At 38.3% G+C, this 15382-nt stretch overlaps 1 protein-coding gene across 1 annotated transcript in view; it reads left to right on the forward strand.

The window, feature by feature from the left end:
* Positions 1 to 267: 267 nt before the first annotated feature.
* The window catches only part of BRAF (B-Raf proto-oncogene, serine/threonine kinase), a 78982-nt gene continuing 63867 nt past the window's right edge, over positions 268 to 15382 (forward strand). The window contains exons 1-2 of the mRNA XM_035888947.1: positions 268 to 331; positions 14238 to 14339. Coding sequence (XP_035744840.1) covers positions 305 to 331; positions 14238 to 14339 — 129 coding nt within the window. The 5' untranslated portion in view covers positions 268 to 304. The remainder of the gene's footprint in view (positions 332 to 14237; positions 14340 to 15382) is intronic.

The following is a 15382-nucleotide window of genomic DNA, read 5'->3' on the forward strand; positions in this document are numbered from 1 at the left end:
TGGCTCACCGTTTCTGCACCAGGCGTCTGGGGAAGCGTTAACGGACAGGGCACTCTGCAGGCGTTGAGGATGTCAGGCCTCTGGTTCTTCTCTCTCTTAACATACTTCCTGTGTTTGGGGGCATATTACTTAACTTCCCAATCCCACAGAGAGCGAGCGGTACTACCTGTTTTGCCAGGGTTAAAGTGTATGTTGCTAACGCTTCTGAAGCGTTTTCAGAAGGTGGAATGAAATGTGCCGTAACAACACAAGGTATTTTGCAGATTCGAATACTGTCGGCATCGAAGTCAGAACAAATTGCCAAATGCCATGCATCAAGTCTGTTCTGGAGGTAAATACAGATGCTAGAAGCTCTGCCTTCCTGTTGCGAGCGTTAGTTGCTGAAGATTATTTCAGCTCGGCTTTCCCGAGCGTGTCAGTGTAATCGGTACGGGACCTCTCATCTGTGAGCAGAGTCTTGTGGCCCTGTGGGGCGCTGAGCCCTCCAGGTATCAGCTCCTTGCTGCTCTGTGGGGAGATCCTCCAGCAGGGAAAATGAGCTGGCTTTGATCATCAGCTCACAGAGGGGTCCAGGCTGACTCCCAGCTCAGCAGAAAAAGTCTTATCTTTTTATCCATTGTATTTATTAATAGCGTAGTGGATTATAGTGGAATTAATGAGTTGAGAAGTTTGACAAGTACTAGAGCTCGTGCTGGGTGGATGGCCAGAAAGGAGAAATAGGGAAGGAGTCTGCCCCTATCAATGCTCGTGAGAGGTGAGATTGATTCCCTCGTCTTAAGGAGCTACTGGCTTGCTGAAGGAAGGCAAAACTCAGCAGTGTGCGTGTATTTTACACCTAACCAGCGCGGTGATTAAATGCTTTGAGTAATGCAAGTCTGGTCTTAACTTCCCTGAGTAAAGAGAAACTCTCAACTAGTTGAGAAACCTAAATATCTAAAGAGTGGTGTTTAACAAATGCATGCTTTCAGCAACAGAATGAGGTTGAAAAGCTTCTTGCTGACTTATCACCCAGATTGTGCTGGTGCAGCTGTGCATGGAACTGAATTTCTCAGTTATTTCAGCCATAAAACCCCCAAATTTCTGTGGAATTATTTCACTAACTGGTTTATATTGTGGTCCTAGAGTTGAGTAAATAAACTGCAGTGCGAGAGAGAGGAGAGGGGAAAGCAGTGGCAGGAAGCAAGATATGTATATTTTTTTTAATCAGTTTTCGTACCAAGGGGGGGCTGTTTGTGAAACTGCCATAAGTCACTTCAAAAATATTTTAGCCTGTGTTAGTCAATATCTTACATCCCTGTATGAGAGCAGGGGACAGAGAGAAGCAGTCTGGTATCTGGAACACCTGCCAACCAGAGAGGTTGGTATGTCACAAGTATGGGTGCATATATTCAAGGTTAGGAAGTGTGTGTGGGTGTTCTTGTATTATTTAAAAGCAAACTTCTAATACGTTGGAAATACTGAAACATACAGGTCTCAGGCAGAGCTGGTGCTAGAATTTTTATTTTCTGATGTGGTTTTGTTCTTTAGTTAGCTAGTTCTTCCTCAAGTCGTAAGCAATTACATTTTGTTTACTGCGTAAATACACCTATTACTTCATCTAAACCTGCACTTTTAATAAAGTTCAAGACCAAGAAATTGCTGATACAGTTAAAATGGAAATTATCCTTAATACAAAAACAAGCCAACCTAGAGCGTAATGCAAATTCAAAGTGACATAAGTCAGAAAAATACTGAAGTGTTTGTAACTGACTCATGGATGTAATGTAAGTACATGTTCTAGTGTTTTGTTTCGTTCCTTCAAGACAATGTAAAGCTTTAAGACAATGTGAACTTTAAAAGTAACCTTGTGGTGGAAGCCCATCAAGGTGCATAACCTCACTTGTTTTGAGGAGATAGGTGGAAAGGTTTTAGTCCCCTATTTGCTTTTAGGAATTGCCATCCCAATTTCCAGAAGGAAAACCTTCAGTTCTATATTCAGTTTCTAGTTTTAAAAGTGGGGTGGACAACAGGAATCTCTGGCAGACCTTGAAGCAGCCTTACGCAAACTTGTAAGCTGGAGCCTTTGGTAAAGGAGGTGTTCTGTGTCAAGATCGTAATCGGGTGCGTCCGTGTTGGTTAAAACTACATCAGCGTTGCTTATGAATTCAAGGGTTGGGGTTTTGAAAAACAAGTTTAAGCCATGTTGTTCAACTCGTGGCCAGTTTTTAATCAAATAATGAATTTAGTTCTTCAGAAGTTAACTCAGTAGCATAACTGCCGGTGCTAAAAATCTAATAATGAAGACATTACATAAGAGTATAATAACTGCTAAAGCATTTTTTTCTGTATTACAATTCAAGATTAGTACGAGTAGCTGCACATGCACTCATATAGTACATTTAGGAAATAGGTATTTCTTGGAGGCATACAGATTTGAAAAGGGTAGGGGCAAGTGAATTTAGCAGAAATTTTCCTCTTCCGCTCACTGTGCAGTTGCTGGTGTTGGGAGGCCTAGGATGAGTGCTGGCGTCCGGAGGCACGTAGGTTGGCTTCTTCCCCAGGACAAATTCTCAGGACAAGAGATTGTTTGGATGGAAGGTTTTCAGAGTATTACAGGGTTGTTGATATAGTAAGGAGTGTGAGACAGCTGGGAGGAAAGGCTGTGTTCCTGTTGCTAGAGATTATTTACACCAATATTAAATAATCCAAATGGGATTTTCTGTACTTGGAGCATTGTGCCCTGAACTGCTCTTTGGAAGACGAAAATGACTTTGAAGGTTGTGAAGTGAGGTCCTGAGCTGTTGGATGGTTGATCGTTTTGTAGGCGGCAATGCTGGAATTTATCCTGCATGAATATTAGTTCTATATTTAGAAACCTTAATCTTATAAAACAGATTTAAGAAGAAGAAGAACAAAATGCATAGGCTGAAAAGGCGCCTCTAACATTATAATATGAAGTACGTGGTGGGTTCTTATAAAGTAACATAGGTACACCAAGAAAAACTGGGGTTGTTTTTGTTGCAATAATGTTTAGGGAACCTATCCTGCTGGGAATTAGAGTAACTTTTAAGTTTCTATTTCTCTGAAGAGTTTACAATTAAATGTGGTACTTACTTGGGAAGTTGAAACTGTATAAGCATTTTTTTACTTCATTGCTTTTCTAGTTTTGGGAATAGATTTTATGTTGAATCTCAATTATGTTTCATTGCATTTGTGTTCAGTGATTGAGCTAACTTTATAGTCTGTGAATGGCAGCCTATTTAATTGTGAGGAAAAGTTAAACTTCAGCTACAAGATGCTTCATATCCAGCTAATATTCTGCAGGAGTATATCTCAAAAGATAAGTGAAATAGTTCTTTTGTTTTGCATAGTACAGGAAGGGCCTTAGCTGAATGCTATGTCTGACTTATGGTCACGGCTTCAAGAAATACATGGTCTAGCTGAGGAGAGTCTAGAGAAGAATAACAACAGTGATCTGAAGTCTAGAAGGTCAGAGCCTTGAAGAAAGACTGGAAAAAAACCTGAGGTTGTCTAAAAAAGAAATTGAAATTGTCAAATCTGATGCAAAGAAGAATGCAAATAACTTGTTCTCCAGGCTTGTGGCGATGATTGCCAGAAGTAGTGAGTTTAAATGGTGGCAAAGGAGGTGTTTCGTGTTACTATTAGACCTTTTTCTTTATGGATAGGTATACTGAAGCATGGAAATAGCCTTTCTTAGCTTATTTATAAAATGTCCATTAATAGGTTCTGTCACCTCCACAGGCGGTGGAGTGTGTCAGGAGTGATGGGGGAAAGTTGGTCCAGGTATAGAAAAGACAATGACTTTGATAACCTTTCATCTTCTTTTCCTTAGGCTTGTTATGATTTATTTGTGGCGGGGTAGATCGAACATTAGAACACAACCTTGAAACACTTGAGTTCAGTGGGGATGTTAAAGAAATTTCTGCTTATGATATTTTTCCCAAAAGGCGATAGGATTAATAGCTCTGTCTTGTGGTACCTTGTTTGATTACACAAAACTTGCTTAACAGAGTAGCAGCTTCTTCTGAAAAGTTTTGATGTCTCAGGAGGCTTGGTTCTTGTCTCTGTGGATATCCCCAAACTGGTTGGATACAAAGTGTTTGGTACTGAGTTTTTTGTTAATTTATGTTGCTATTTAAGCCCTAATACTATTCGCCTTTATGTTTTGTTGTAGCTGTTAAACTCAAAGATGTCTTATTTTTAAAGCTGTTCTAATAATAGCCTTCTTGACACTTGTTTAGCCAGGAAAGGCAGTTCTTTTGTTGCACGTAGTTAAAAATACTGTAGAACAAATGAGAGTTGTTTTTTTTTTATGGCAATATCTTTTGATGGTGGCTATTTTTTAAAGCAAACTGAAAAAACCCTCTAATGTTCTTAAAGCTCCAATATTGCACTTTGTTTTGTTATTTTGTAACAAACCTATAGTTCAGCTTTATTAATTATTTTATCTGTAGAAAATTTGACCACGTGAAAGATTTTGGAGGGAACTTCAATTAGAAGGACATACAATTTTATATGTGTTTCCAAGGGAAACAAAAGAAGGCTTCAGATGATCATGGATTCACTAATTCTCTTCCAATCCAGCCTTACACAGAAGCTACTTCAGGTTTAAGAGGGTTTTTGGCGACACTTTTTGGCCAAGCGTAAGTTTTATGTAAGTTTTATTTTCAGTTTGAACAACTCGCCTTTGAAGGGCGGTATAACATACAATCTAGTAGAAATGCTCTGTCATAACAGTAGTCCCTGGCGGTTGATGCTGCTCCTTATCACTGCAGTTAGACTGAAGTCAATCAAATGGTGCTCTGCCACCCCCGGGGGAGCGAGGATTTGCTGATTTCTGTACCTGCGCCTGGCCGCTCACCCAACTTAGTACCACGTAGGTCCTTTCCGAAGTTGACTCAACTCACTAATGGTGAAGAAAGTTGACATCGCCTTTGCTGGGTTAGTTTTCTGCAAGTTTAGTGAACTGAATCTCCTTAACATGGCACCAGTGAGCTCCAAAAATCTTGCGTGGTAGGAGACAGAAAGAATGTAGTTATGTGGTTAGGGAGCGTAGTGGTGGTATGGTGGATTGTCAAATCTTTTTTCCCCTTTTTAGTTTTTTTTTTTTTTTTTTTTTTTTAATCATCTTTGTCCCATGAAACCGTACTGGTCTTAATGTTTTATATTTGAGTGAGAAGTCTCGTTCATCTGAGGCTTCTTTAGCTGGACTTGCCAGGTGTCGATCCTGACGCGTTAGATCCTTGTGGCCCTGAGCTTACACGTGCTAGGTTGTAGCAGTCTTACTTGGTCACTGCGGATTACTTTCGAGCTTACCTTTCACAGAAATATGATTACACGCCATAGTTTTGCCAGTGTGCCAAGGACATGAAGGCCTTCTATGAGCTTCTTGTGTAGTGAGAGTACTTTTCCAACAGCTTTGACACGTGAGAGTTCTAGGTACAATATTTAGGTTTTTGAGGTGTGAGATGTTTTTTGTAATTGTCAACTGTTCACACATCGGGGTGTGTGAACACGGCTACTTTCTCATAGCTAGTGCAGGATACAGAAGTCAGTATGCAATATATGTGTTTCTTTGCTTCAGCTTTTTATTCTAGTTGCTCTTGAGCTTTTTGGACCTACAATGGAATCCTCTTAATCTTCCCTCCTGCGCACAGCCCCTTTCCAAAATGATGAAATACGTATTTATGCAACTGATTTCCCCTTCTGTGACCAGTACTGAAGTTAAACAAGGCTGCTTGATGCAGAATTACATGCCTTTTATTCTTTTTTTGCTGTTTAAACTCCTTGCTGCAAACGTTTGGCTTGTCACTCCACCTTTTTAGCGTTTGTGTATTTTGAAGGAGCTGCACCAGTGCCTTTCTCTATTCTGTTTCTGATGACATTTTATGAATGTGGACCCGAGCAAAAGGGGATGAAACAGGCAAAGGTCCCATTTTTAACCATTCCTGTTGTCCGAAGGTGCTGTCAGTTCAGGCAGGAGTTTTTGGGGAACAGTGCTGCCAGCTGTCATCCCACCACGACACTCCTGGCCAACGTGAACATTAAAGATCGGAAAACAAAACCTGTGGTCTCTTCAGAATGGAATTTATTGTGCAGTGCAGGTGTAGTGTTCAGTATCAAATGAATTCTCCAGGCTATCGATATTGAATTCAGGAGATCATAGGAGTGTGTTTGGGCACTGAAGGAAGCTTTTGTTTTTCTGGGGTTCTGATCAAGTGAGATATTTTTGTGGGTTCTCCCAGTATGCCTGCACAAAATTGAGTATGAAAAAGCAATTACATTTCTACTTGAAGGGTAACAACTTTCTTTAAAATCTTTCATCTAGGAGGCAAACAAGTAAGGTTGTTAATAAACAAAATGTACTCACTGTTTAAAAAAGTGTTGTGTAACTAAGTGGCTAGGAATTTTTTTTTTTTACTGCAAAAAGGGGGACACCAGCTCTAATATCTTCATTTGTTACATAGTGAGGCCCCTTAAACAGTGTAGTCATTAGTAAAGCTGTTGTTAAATGCACTGATAAGTAGTAAATACTTTTCAAATGCAGTTACATTGTGTTCAGTCAACATTTTCTGATGTTTGGAGCACAGACTTTAATTTTTTTTTTTTTTTAACTTCATCTGAGATAAAGGGACTGTTTTGAGAATAGGCATTTCTGAAGTCTGAGTAGCGTGTTTAGTTTTTTTTCCTCTCTCTAGTACTAGTTATTCACTAATGATGTTTGAAAAGCACTATAAAAACAACATGAAATAAAATGCATCATTATAACTAAGAAGTTGGCAGTATCTAGGTGTTTGGAACTGGGTGGTTGTATATTGGTGCCTCAATCTTTGAACTGCTTTTGTAAATTTATTCATTAAATCTCAACAAGTCAAATGTTCTAATTAATTAAGTAATGTAGATTTAAATGTGAATCTTTAGCATCATCTGAGGTAGCTTTCAGAAAGGATTTCTTTAAGCATTCTCATAGTTTTGCTAGCATACAGTTTGTAAGTGCTAAGAAAGTCTCTTGTAATGTTTGTAAGCTTATATTAATTGTTGAAAAATTGATGTAACTTTTTCCAGTCTCTAGATTCAGTAATTATAGGTTACAAGTCTTGCAGCAGGTTTTATGTTGCTAAATAGTTCTCCGATTTGATCAGCTGAAGTTTGACTGAGTCAAATGAAAATATCTTTTTCAGTGGTTTTTTTTTTTTTCCGCCAGCTTTCCAAACTAGATGGTTGGTTTTGACATCCTACATGGTAGCTGTTGTATCTTGGTTCGGATTTTATTTTTTTTTATACTCTCCTAACTCTACAATGAGTGGCAAGGAGCCAGTTGTGCTTTTTATATTATTTCATTTTTCATGTTGGTACTAGGGTTACTAAGGCAGCATGGTCTGCCGAGTAGAACATAGAATTCTATTTAGGAGAATGTGGTTTCTGTGGCAGTTTCTATTTGTGACCGTTTTCTGTGATTGGGAGCAAATTACTTTTGCTTTACAAATAAAAAAACAAGTACATTTGCTCTGTTTCAGGTTTTGAGACCTGTTTGTGATAAAAATGGGATACCTTATTTACTTTATTGGATCACAGATATTTCTGAACAAACAGAATATATTTGTACTTGACTAACAGTTCCATATGTCTCTCATATTTTTGAACCAGTTGGTAGAAAACACACGCACAGTGTAGTAATAGTTTAGTGGTGGAATATTGCAAAGTGTATAACAAATTATTTTATAGATTGATAACATGAACTTTTAAATAAGTGCTGATTATCTTTTCTAGATAGTCTAATTAATTGTGTGCTCTGGCAAGGAGAGAGCAGAATAAGTTCTGTAGTTCAGGCTAGATGGAGCTTATTTGTTTTGTCACTTTAATTAATGTGACCCAAGCTGTGTAAGAGCTCTGCTTGACTAGTGTTTGCTTCTTATAAGCAATTATTGTAATTAGCTGGTTGGCTGCTTGCTTTCCATCACAAATATGACTTGTATTCAGCTTAAGGTGCACAGAGAAATAGCCTGATGTGTGCATGATAGTTTGTGGTTTGTTTTTTTTTTTAATTTCACTACTGTGTGGATTTAACCCTTGTCAAGAATCTGTGGTAGTCACCTCTCTTAAAGCAAAATTGCATTCTTAAATAAGTTAGGAAATCTGTGTAGGTTATTTTCCTCTTTTTTTTTTTTTCTTTTAAATCTGTGACAGTCTAGGGAGATGTTGTTAAATTCATAAATGTAAATACAGTGAATTGTACCAGAAGTTGATCTGTGCATGATCCTCATGACTACTGAATTAGTACCAAAGTGAATAAAAGCGACTAGTAGTAATGCAACACAAAAGCCTCGAGGAATGTGGAATTAAAGATTTAGTCAGATCAAAGACAGACGTGCAACTGGCGGTTAATGATTTAAATGAAGGATGCAGGCACCTCTTATTTTTCACACTCTGCTGTTCTACTGTGGTAGAAAACACTTGTTAACTTTCCTTTTTATAGTGCTTGGAGGCACATTCTACTTAGCAGCAAGCAGCAAAGAGGGCAGGTGATGGAAAAAGTGGGGGAATGAAAGAGGACTGAAACTTAAACAGGAAGGCTGCTGCTTTGTGGTAGCCTGAATCCATCAAACGGTTGGTTGTAGAGAGGAAAGGTGACTTTTTGCACCAGCTCAGATGGTTGCTTGGGTCCTTGGCTGAGCTGTTGCAGCACACTAGACCGGCAGAAAACTAACCTTGACAAAGCAAACAATTTTCTGCTTGTTTAGCTTACTGAAATGGTTCAGCCAAAGGGTTAAGTTTTGGAGAAAGAGTCAGGAAGAGACCAGGGGTAGATAGCCAAGGACAGTACATTAATTGCACCCACCTTCTAGGTTGGTGTAAGCTGCAAAGCAACCACTGCCTAAGGCTCTTGGTGACTTTGTTCTTACAGAGAAACTGCTTGGTTATGTTACAAGGGTAGACTTCATTGAACTTTACTCTTTACAATTTATCATTGTATTTTAAAAATGCTTATAAGAAGTAAGGAACAGTTGAAGTCTGAATTCCTTTTGTTAAAGAAGAGAGGCAACTTAAGAGGCAGATGCCCAACAGACTGAAAGGCTATTTATTCTGCTTTAAGAGTAGAGCTGAATGATGAGCAATTCAATTTGCATTTAGAATTAAACAAAGGAAAAGACACAGATTATTCTCAGTTGCAACTGATGGTTTGCAAATAAATGAGAGATGGAAGAATATCATGTAAAATCTAAGCATTAGTAACACCAGAATTTTGTGTGGTGGTAAAGAAAGCAAGTCTTTATTGAATGTGTTTGTCTTGGAATTGCAGTCTTCCACTAATTTTTTCAATAGTTTCTGCTGCTAACTTCTCAGAGATGATACTCTGATACTTGAGCATTAAGTTGGTCAGATGTTTCCTAGTTTTTGGGTGTAGGGAGGGGGTGGTTGGGTGTTTGGTTTTGGTGGGGTTTTTTTGCTTAACGGGAGCAGTGTCACAACAGACACAGTTGAAAACCCTCATTACTGCTTATTGGGGGATGTTAAGAATTGGCCTTTTCTTCCTAAAAAATGTTACCCTTTAAATGCAAAATAGTTTTAATCTTGAAGCCTTTTTTGTGTTTTACTAACTACTGTGCTTACAGCAGACGCCTGCTGATCACGCTACAGTATTAGCTGATCTAGTTATGACCCCAGTCTTCAGACAGAATGGTACAAGAAATATTGTACCTCTTCTTGAGGATTTTCCTTCTTGACCATCCTATTATACACCTTCATCAAGGCCATTCTTCATCAGTCTAGAAAAATATGTTCATAGACTTTTGTGGAAAATGAGATATCAGATCCTTTTTCTCTTGGCTGCAGGAGCTTCTGTAGCTATTGTTGTCCATAACTTATTTGCTATTCTGTGATTGTAAATCTTTCTGGACTCACTCTGAACTGTCTAGCTAGCCAACAGTGAAAAGATGCTGTCAAAGTTTGTATCTCAGACATTGTAAAGGAGCTGCGGTAAAAATGATTCATGAACATTAATAAAAAGTTGGGGAAGATAAATTAGGAAAGGCAGCTTCAGTGTTGACGTTCATATCGCTTGTGTAAACTCTTACGTGAAACCCATTGCAAGCTCATTTTCAACTCGGTAAAGTTTTTCAGCTGTTAGTATTTTTCATACTTTTTCTAATAAAAAGTTTAACTACACTGTTGAAAATGTGGTAAGTGTGAAGAACCAGCAGACAGTAGGAAAAATGCAAAAATTAACACAGTGGATATAGGAGTTGAGAGAAGCTTCCACTGCGAGATGAAGAAGAGCTAGAACCTGAAGCATAGGAAGAAGGAAAGGACAGTCCTTCCCACTGTATGTGCATGTTCCAGTGGATGACTGCAGAAAATGAAAAGCAAGCCTCGTAAGAGGCAAAAAGAGGAAAGCACCATTCAAGGCTGATAAAGGGGGAAAGTGTATCAGGAAAAGATATCAAAATGTGAAGAAGAGGTAACAATGATTTTTGGCAAAGAAACTGGGGAAAACGCAAACTCTGCATCTTGACATGCAAATGCTGAGATGGGGTGCTGAGTTATTAACCCCATTCATATATCCTCTTCCCTCACTCTAACACTTCACTTTCAAATTAATTAAGACCTTAGTCCAGCTAAGAACAATCTCATATATGACATCTTTCTAAAGCATTTTCTGACAAAGTGGATCCTAGCTCACTGGACCAAACAATTGAAATGATTCTATAAGAAGAAGCCTTAAGGGACTGATTAGAATAGTATTGGATAAGTACCAATGATTTTGTCCTCCTTATAAAACAATTTCTAAAACAAATCCTTAATTTTTTTTTTTTTTTTAAATTACCTAGTTGGTTCTATCAAAGTATTCTGCATCATCACCGAGGGTGATAATCCAAATGCAGGACATACTGTACCTGGACAAATAATGGATTTTTATGTTTTGTTTTTTTCCTTTACAGAATAGATTTGAACTCTCAGGTGTCTTCTACCAGATGTGAATCATAGAGCTTAGAGTTGGGATGTGCTGCAAGATTTGAGTACTGACGCCAGGTGCAAAAAGTATAAAAGATAATTTGCTGTCTCAGGCACTGTGTATTTTGACAAGCAGCAAAGGATGCAATAATAACTTTGTGGTTTATAGCCTCGCATTTGTGGAGCCATAGTCTTCCCTGAATAGAACAGATCTAGGCTTCCACTGTATTTGACTTGCCTGTGGCTTGAAATAGGTCGTCATCTTTATTACATTGCAAGGGAGTGCTTATTTGCAAAATTAATGCACAATTATCTGCAATAGGCAGATACAAGTTGATATATTCCAGTATGTCTGGAATTTTTCCAGTCTTCTGGCTGCCTGTGTCCATGTTAGCCTGCGTCAGCTTCCTTGTGTCAGCAGCACTAAAAGCAGAATCAAATCTAATCTCTTGTGATAGAGAATAACCTTAACCTAACGCCACCAGATAGGACAGAAAAATTTATTTGAGGCTTTTTTTGGAAAAATGATAAGGTTATCCAAGCTGTAAAGGATTCATTACTTTTTCATGGAACTACAATGAAGCAGTGTGCCTCAAATATCTGTGCTGCTTCCTGTGGGTAGGGACTGGACTTGCCTGTGGACAGTACTAGGTGCGTTGCAGATATACTTCAGAATACATTAAGACTTCTAGCAACTGTCTCTTAGGCTGGCATCGATTTTTGTATTTCTGCAAGATACTTGGCAGTTGTGGTTTTATGTTTTCCTACAGGCGTGGAGTTTCATAAGCGTAGTGGAGTGCTCATAAGAGTGAAGAAAAAAAAAGTTCTGTTCTTTCTTAATGACCAGCAGGCTTCTGCAGTTTTCTTTTACTTCTAGAAAAAGTGTGAAAAAAGTGTGGATAAAGGGATCACTGTGAGATCTCGAGGAGGGAGTGGTATTAGTGTGTATGCATTTAGCTTGAAAAATTTGGGTTTGTTCTGTTGTCTAGGAACAAGCTCTTTGGTCCAGAACTGATTGCTAAAAGGATTCTGTATTTCATGGTTTTGCTGTCTCTGTTGTTAGGTGGTACTTTGCTGCTGTCCTGGAATGTACATGCTTATGGGGAATGAGACACTTATAAAAATTGCCTAGGATTTTAGTATGCTTAAGTTTTATGTGGACAGTTGAAGGAAACCCATACGTCTGTGAGTGCTTCTGAACTCAAGAGATTTAATTCTGAAGAACCTAGTGTTTCAGGGCTTTTTCCATGGAAATTATGGGGATATGTCTAGGCTCAATGTCTGTAAGACTGAGCTGGTACACGTGATGTAAACAGCTGAGATGAGTTATCTGAACAAGTAAGTGTGTGAGTAGAAAAGCCAGGCTGAAGTTGCTGGCCCTGCTAGCTGTTTAAGAGCAACAGGTATGGTGTATTTTTTGTGAGGTCCGCCTCAGCTGGGGGTGCCGTAGTGAGCAGAAGCAGACTTTCTTGAGTCGCATGAGGTCACTTGCACAGAGCACCAGTTCCGAATTCCAGTTAGGAAAAGGCTCGAGTTCCTTCAATTGAATTGAAGTAGTCATAGATCCTGTGTGGTAGGATGTGATACACTTGCACTGAGGTTGATTGTCAAGGAGCTAGCTAGGTAAGGGATACTCTGGACCACAAAAAAAACCAACTGTATAAGCATATTCACTGGTACCGGAAGCCAGAAGCTAAGTTTTCTATACGTAAAAATAAGTAGAAGTTACCACTTGAAGGGAAATTGTGAACCTTGGAGATTTGCCATGGCATACATGTTCTTCTGTGTACTTGATTAGGGATAGAATGTGCTAGTCAATACTAGATTTGTGAAAGTTTTTTCAGCTTGTCAGAAGACTTTTGATGAATATGGCACATGAAATAGGTTTTTCATTTCTGTGAGCAACAAGTAATGATTTGTTGCTATGGTTGACTTTGATAAATTTCCTTCTGCCTTCAGCATACTTTTGACTGTGTGAACAGCTTTTCTAAGATGATAGAAACCCATATTAAATTTGCTTGTAAGATTCACTTGTGGAAAGGCTCTGGCTTTAGTGCACAGATGTATAGTAGGGAATTCAGGGCACTGTTTTCAGCTCCTCTGAGCAATGTCATCTTCTGCTACACTTTTAACTTCAGCTTCTTCAGGTGAAGACATTTTTGCCATAGTCTGGCAATAAGTTTCAAATTTTTTCTATTTTATTCATTAGACACTCAGTTTTTGCTCTTATCGTGATATTAACTTAGCAGGAAGATTTCTGCCCTCTTTAGGGGCTGTTTGATTCTGTTGCCACCATGTCCTAAATAACATGCTTCTGTTGTGCATATTGCTGTTGCTCAGTTGTATTTGTTATTCTGTGTCTTTACTTTAAGAGAAGAGAGAAGCAAGGTTGTGGTTATGGCACAAAATAGAAAATACCATATGGCCAAGGATTAATTATCAATCCTCAAAAAAAGTATTTGGAAACTCATCTGACAGGGATTCATTCTACTCAGCACTAGTGAGACCACACCTGAAGTGCTGCGTCCAGTTCTGAGCTCCCCAGTATGAGAGAGACATGGCCATACTGGAGAGAGTCCTCTGTAGGGCCACAGAGATGATTAAGGGTTGGTGAAAGGAAGATGGAGCCAGGCTCTTTTCAGTGGTGCCCAGTGACAGGACCAGAGGCAATGAGCACAAACTGAAACACAGGAGGTTCCTTCTGAGCATCAGAAAGCACTTTTTTACTGTGAGGGTGACTGAGCACTTCCACAGGTTGCCCGGGGAGGCTGTGGAGTCTCCATACTTGGACATATTCAGAAGCCATCTGGACATGGTCCTGGGCAGGGTATAGAAGGTGCTCTTTAATATCAAGACATCCTATTCCCATGCAAATGGAACACGAGGTCTAGGTTTTGTGAATGTTGTTAACACAAATTACTTGAGGTTTGATATACTAACTCCTAAACTAAACTTTGTAGTACTGCAGAAATTGGGTTGCAAAGTCTTGCAAGGAAAATACTTAATATGGTTTTGATAAACATGAAAAATAAACTGTTTTTAAAAGTTGTTTATTCTGTGGTTTCTGAATTTTGAAACCAAATTTAATTTTTCTCCATTTCTCTCAGAAACAAGCTGTCTTACTGACAGTGGATGAACAGGCTAGCTTTGTTCACTGTTTTACTGATAATTCTAATATATTATTATGGAATTCTGTTATTAAATATCAAGAAAATGTAATTTGTTTGGTTTAGGATGGATTCTCTAGGCTCCTTTTGATGATAATTTTTTATTTTCTGTTTTAGGTGTGGAATATCAAACAGATGATTAAATTAACGCAAGAACATATAGAGGCACTGCTAGACAAATTTGGGGGAGAGCATAACCCACCATCGATATATTTAGAGGTAAGTTTACATCTGAATGAATGTAGTTAGATTAATGGTGTGTTACGTTAATATTATATGAAGCATCTTATGTTAAAGCTGAGAATACCTGTAGTAAAATAGAGTATTCTCCTTGTGTATTAGAAATGTAACTCTTTCTCTGGAGATAGAAAGGAACTGTATGGGATTCCTGATACGCATCAGTAAGGGAAGATCAGAGATCTAATAATTATGTTGGTGCAATTAAGATATAAAGCGTTCTTTTTAGGAGTGGGATGGGGGAAGACTGTGTGTATAACAGAAAAATGCATTCTCAGTTGTTAAAAGCAAATATATACACATACACGTGAAAACATCTTATAAGACTAACATTGCCTTTAAAGCAGTTGACTTCACTTTTTTCTCTTTGAAAAATAATCATGTAGAATCCAAAAAAAGGTATTAGTAGAAGGGAACTTCTTAAAGAAATACATAAAACTGTAGGGTGGAGTAATACTTTTTTTTTAAGCTGTGTTTAATTTGTAAACTAACTACAAATTAAATTTCTGTATTCTTTCATCACTCCAGATTCATAAAGTTGCGTTGATGTAGGACCATAAAGAGCATAAAAAAGGACTGCATGCATAAGTTACATCTATAAGGAATTGAATGGGTATCACTTGCTCTAAACCCTGCCCTTTTCTTGGTTCTCACAAGTATTGAAATAACTGGAGGTCAAGGAGACTTCTTTTGCAGTCTTTTTAATTGTAATTGCTGCCTAAAGGCACTGGGTAATTACAAGTAAGGATCTCATTATTTGAGGTACTTCTAGCTTTTATCTTAATATGTCAGAGCAGAGCACTAGCTTGATTATACAAATGTTGACATAACATCCTTAACAATTAAGGTCAAATGAGGCCCTCTATAGTTGCTTTACTTATTGCTAATGTGAAATGGGAGTGTTGAATGAGTGTTAATGGCTATTTTAACCACTCAATGGTATATGAACACACCTCTGTTTTTACATGAACTGGTTCATTCCATATGTCTGGATTTAATATTGCCACATATATGTTGGTTTCATT

Source organism: Egretta garzetta, unplaced genomic scaffold (assembly GCF_000687185.1).
Source record: "Egretta garzetta isolate BGI_Z169 unplaced genomic scaffold, ASM68718v1 scaffold321, whole genome shotgun sequence".
Lineage (NCBI taxonomy): Eukaryota > Metazoa > Chordata > Aves > Pelecaniformes > Ardeidae > Egretta > Egretta garzetta.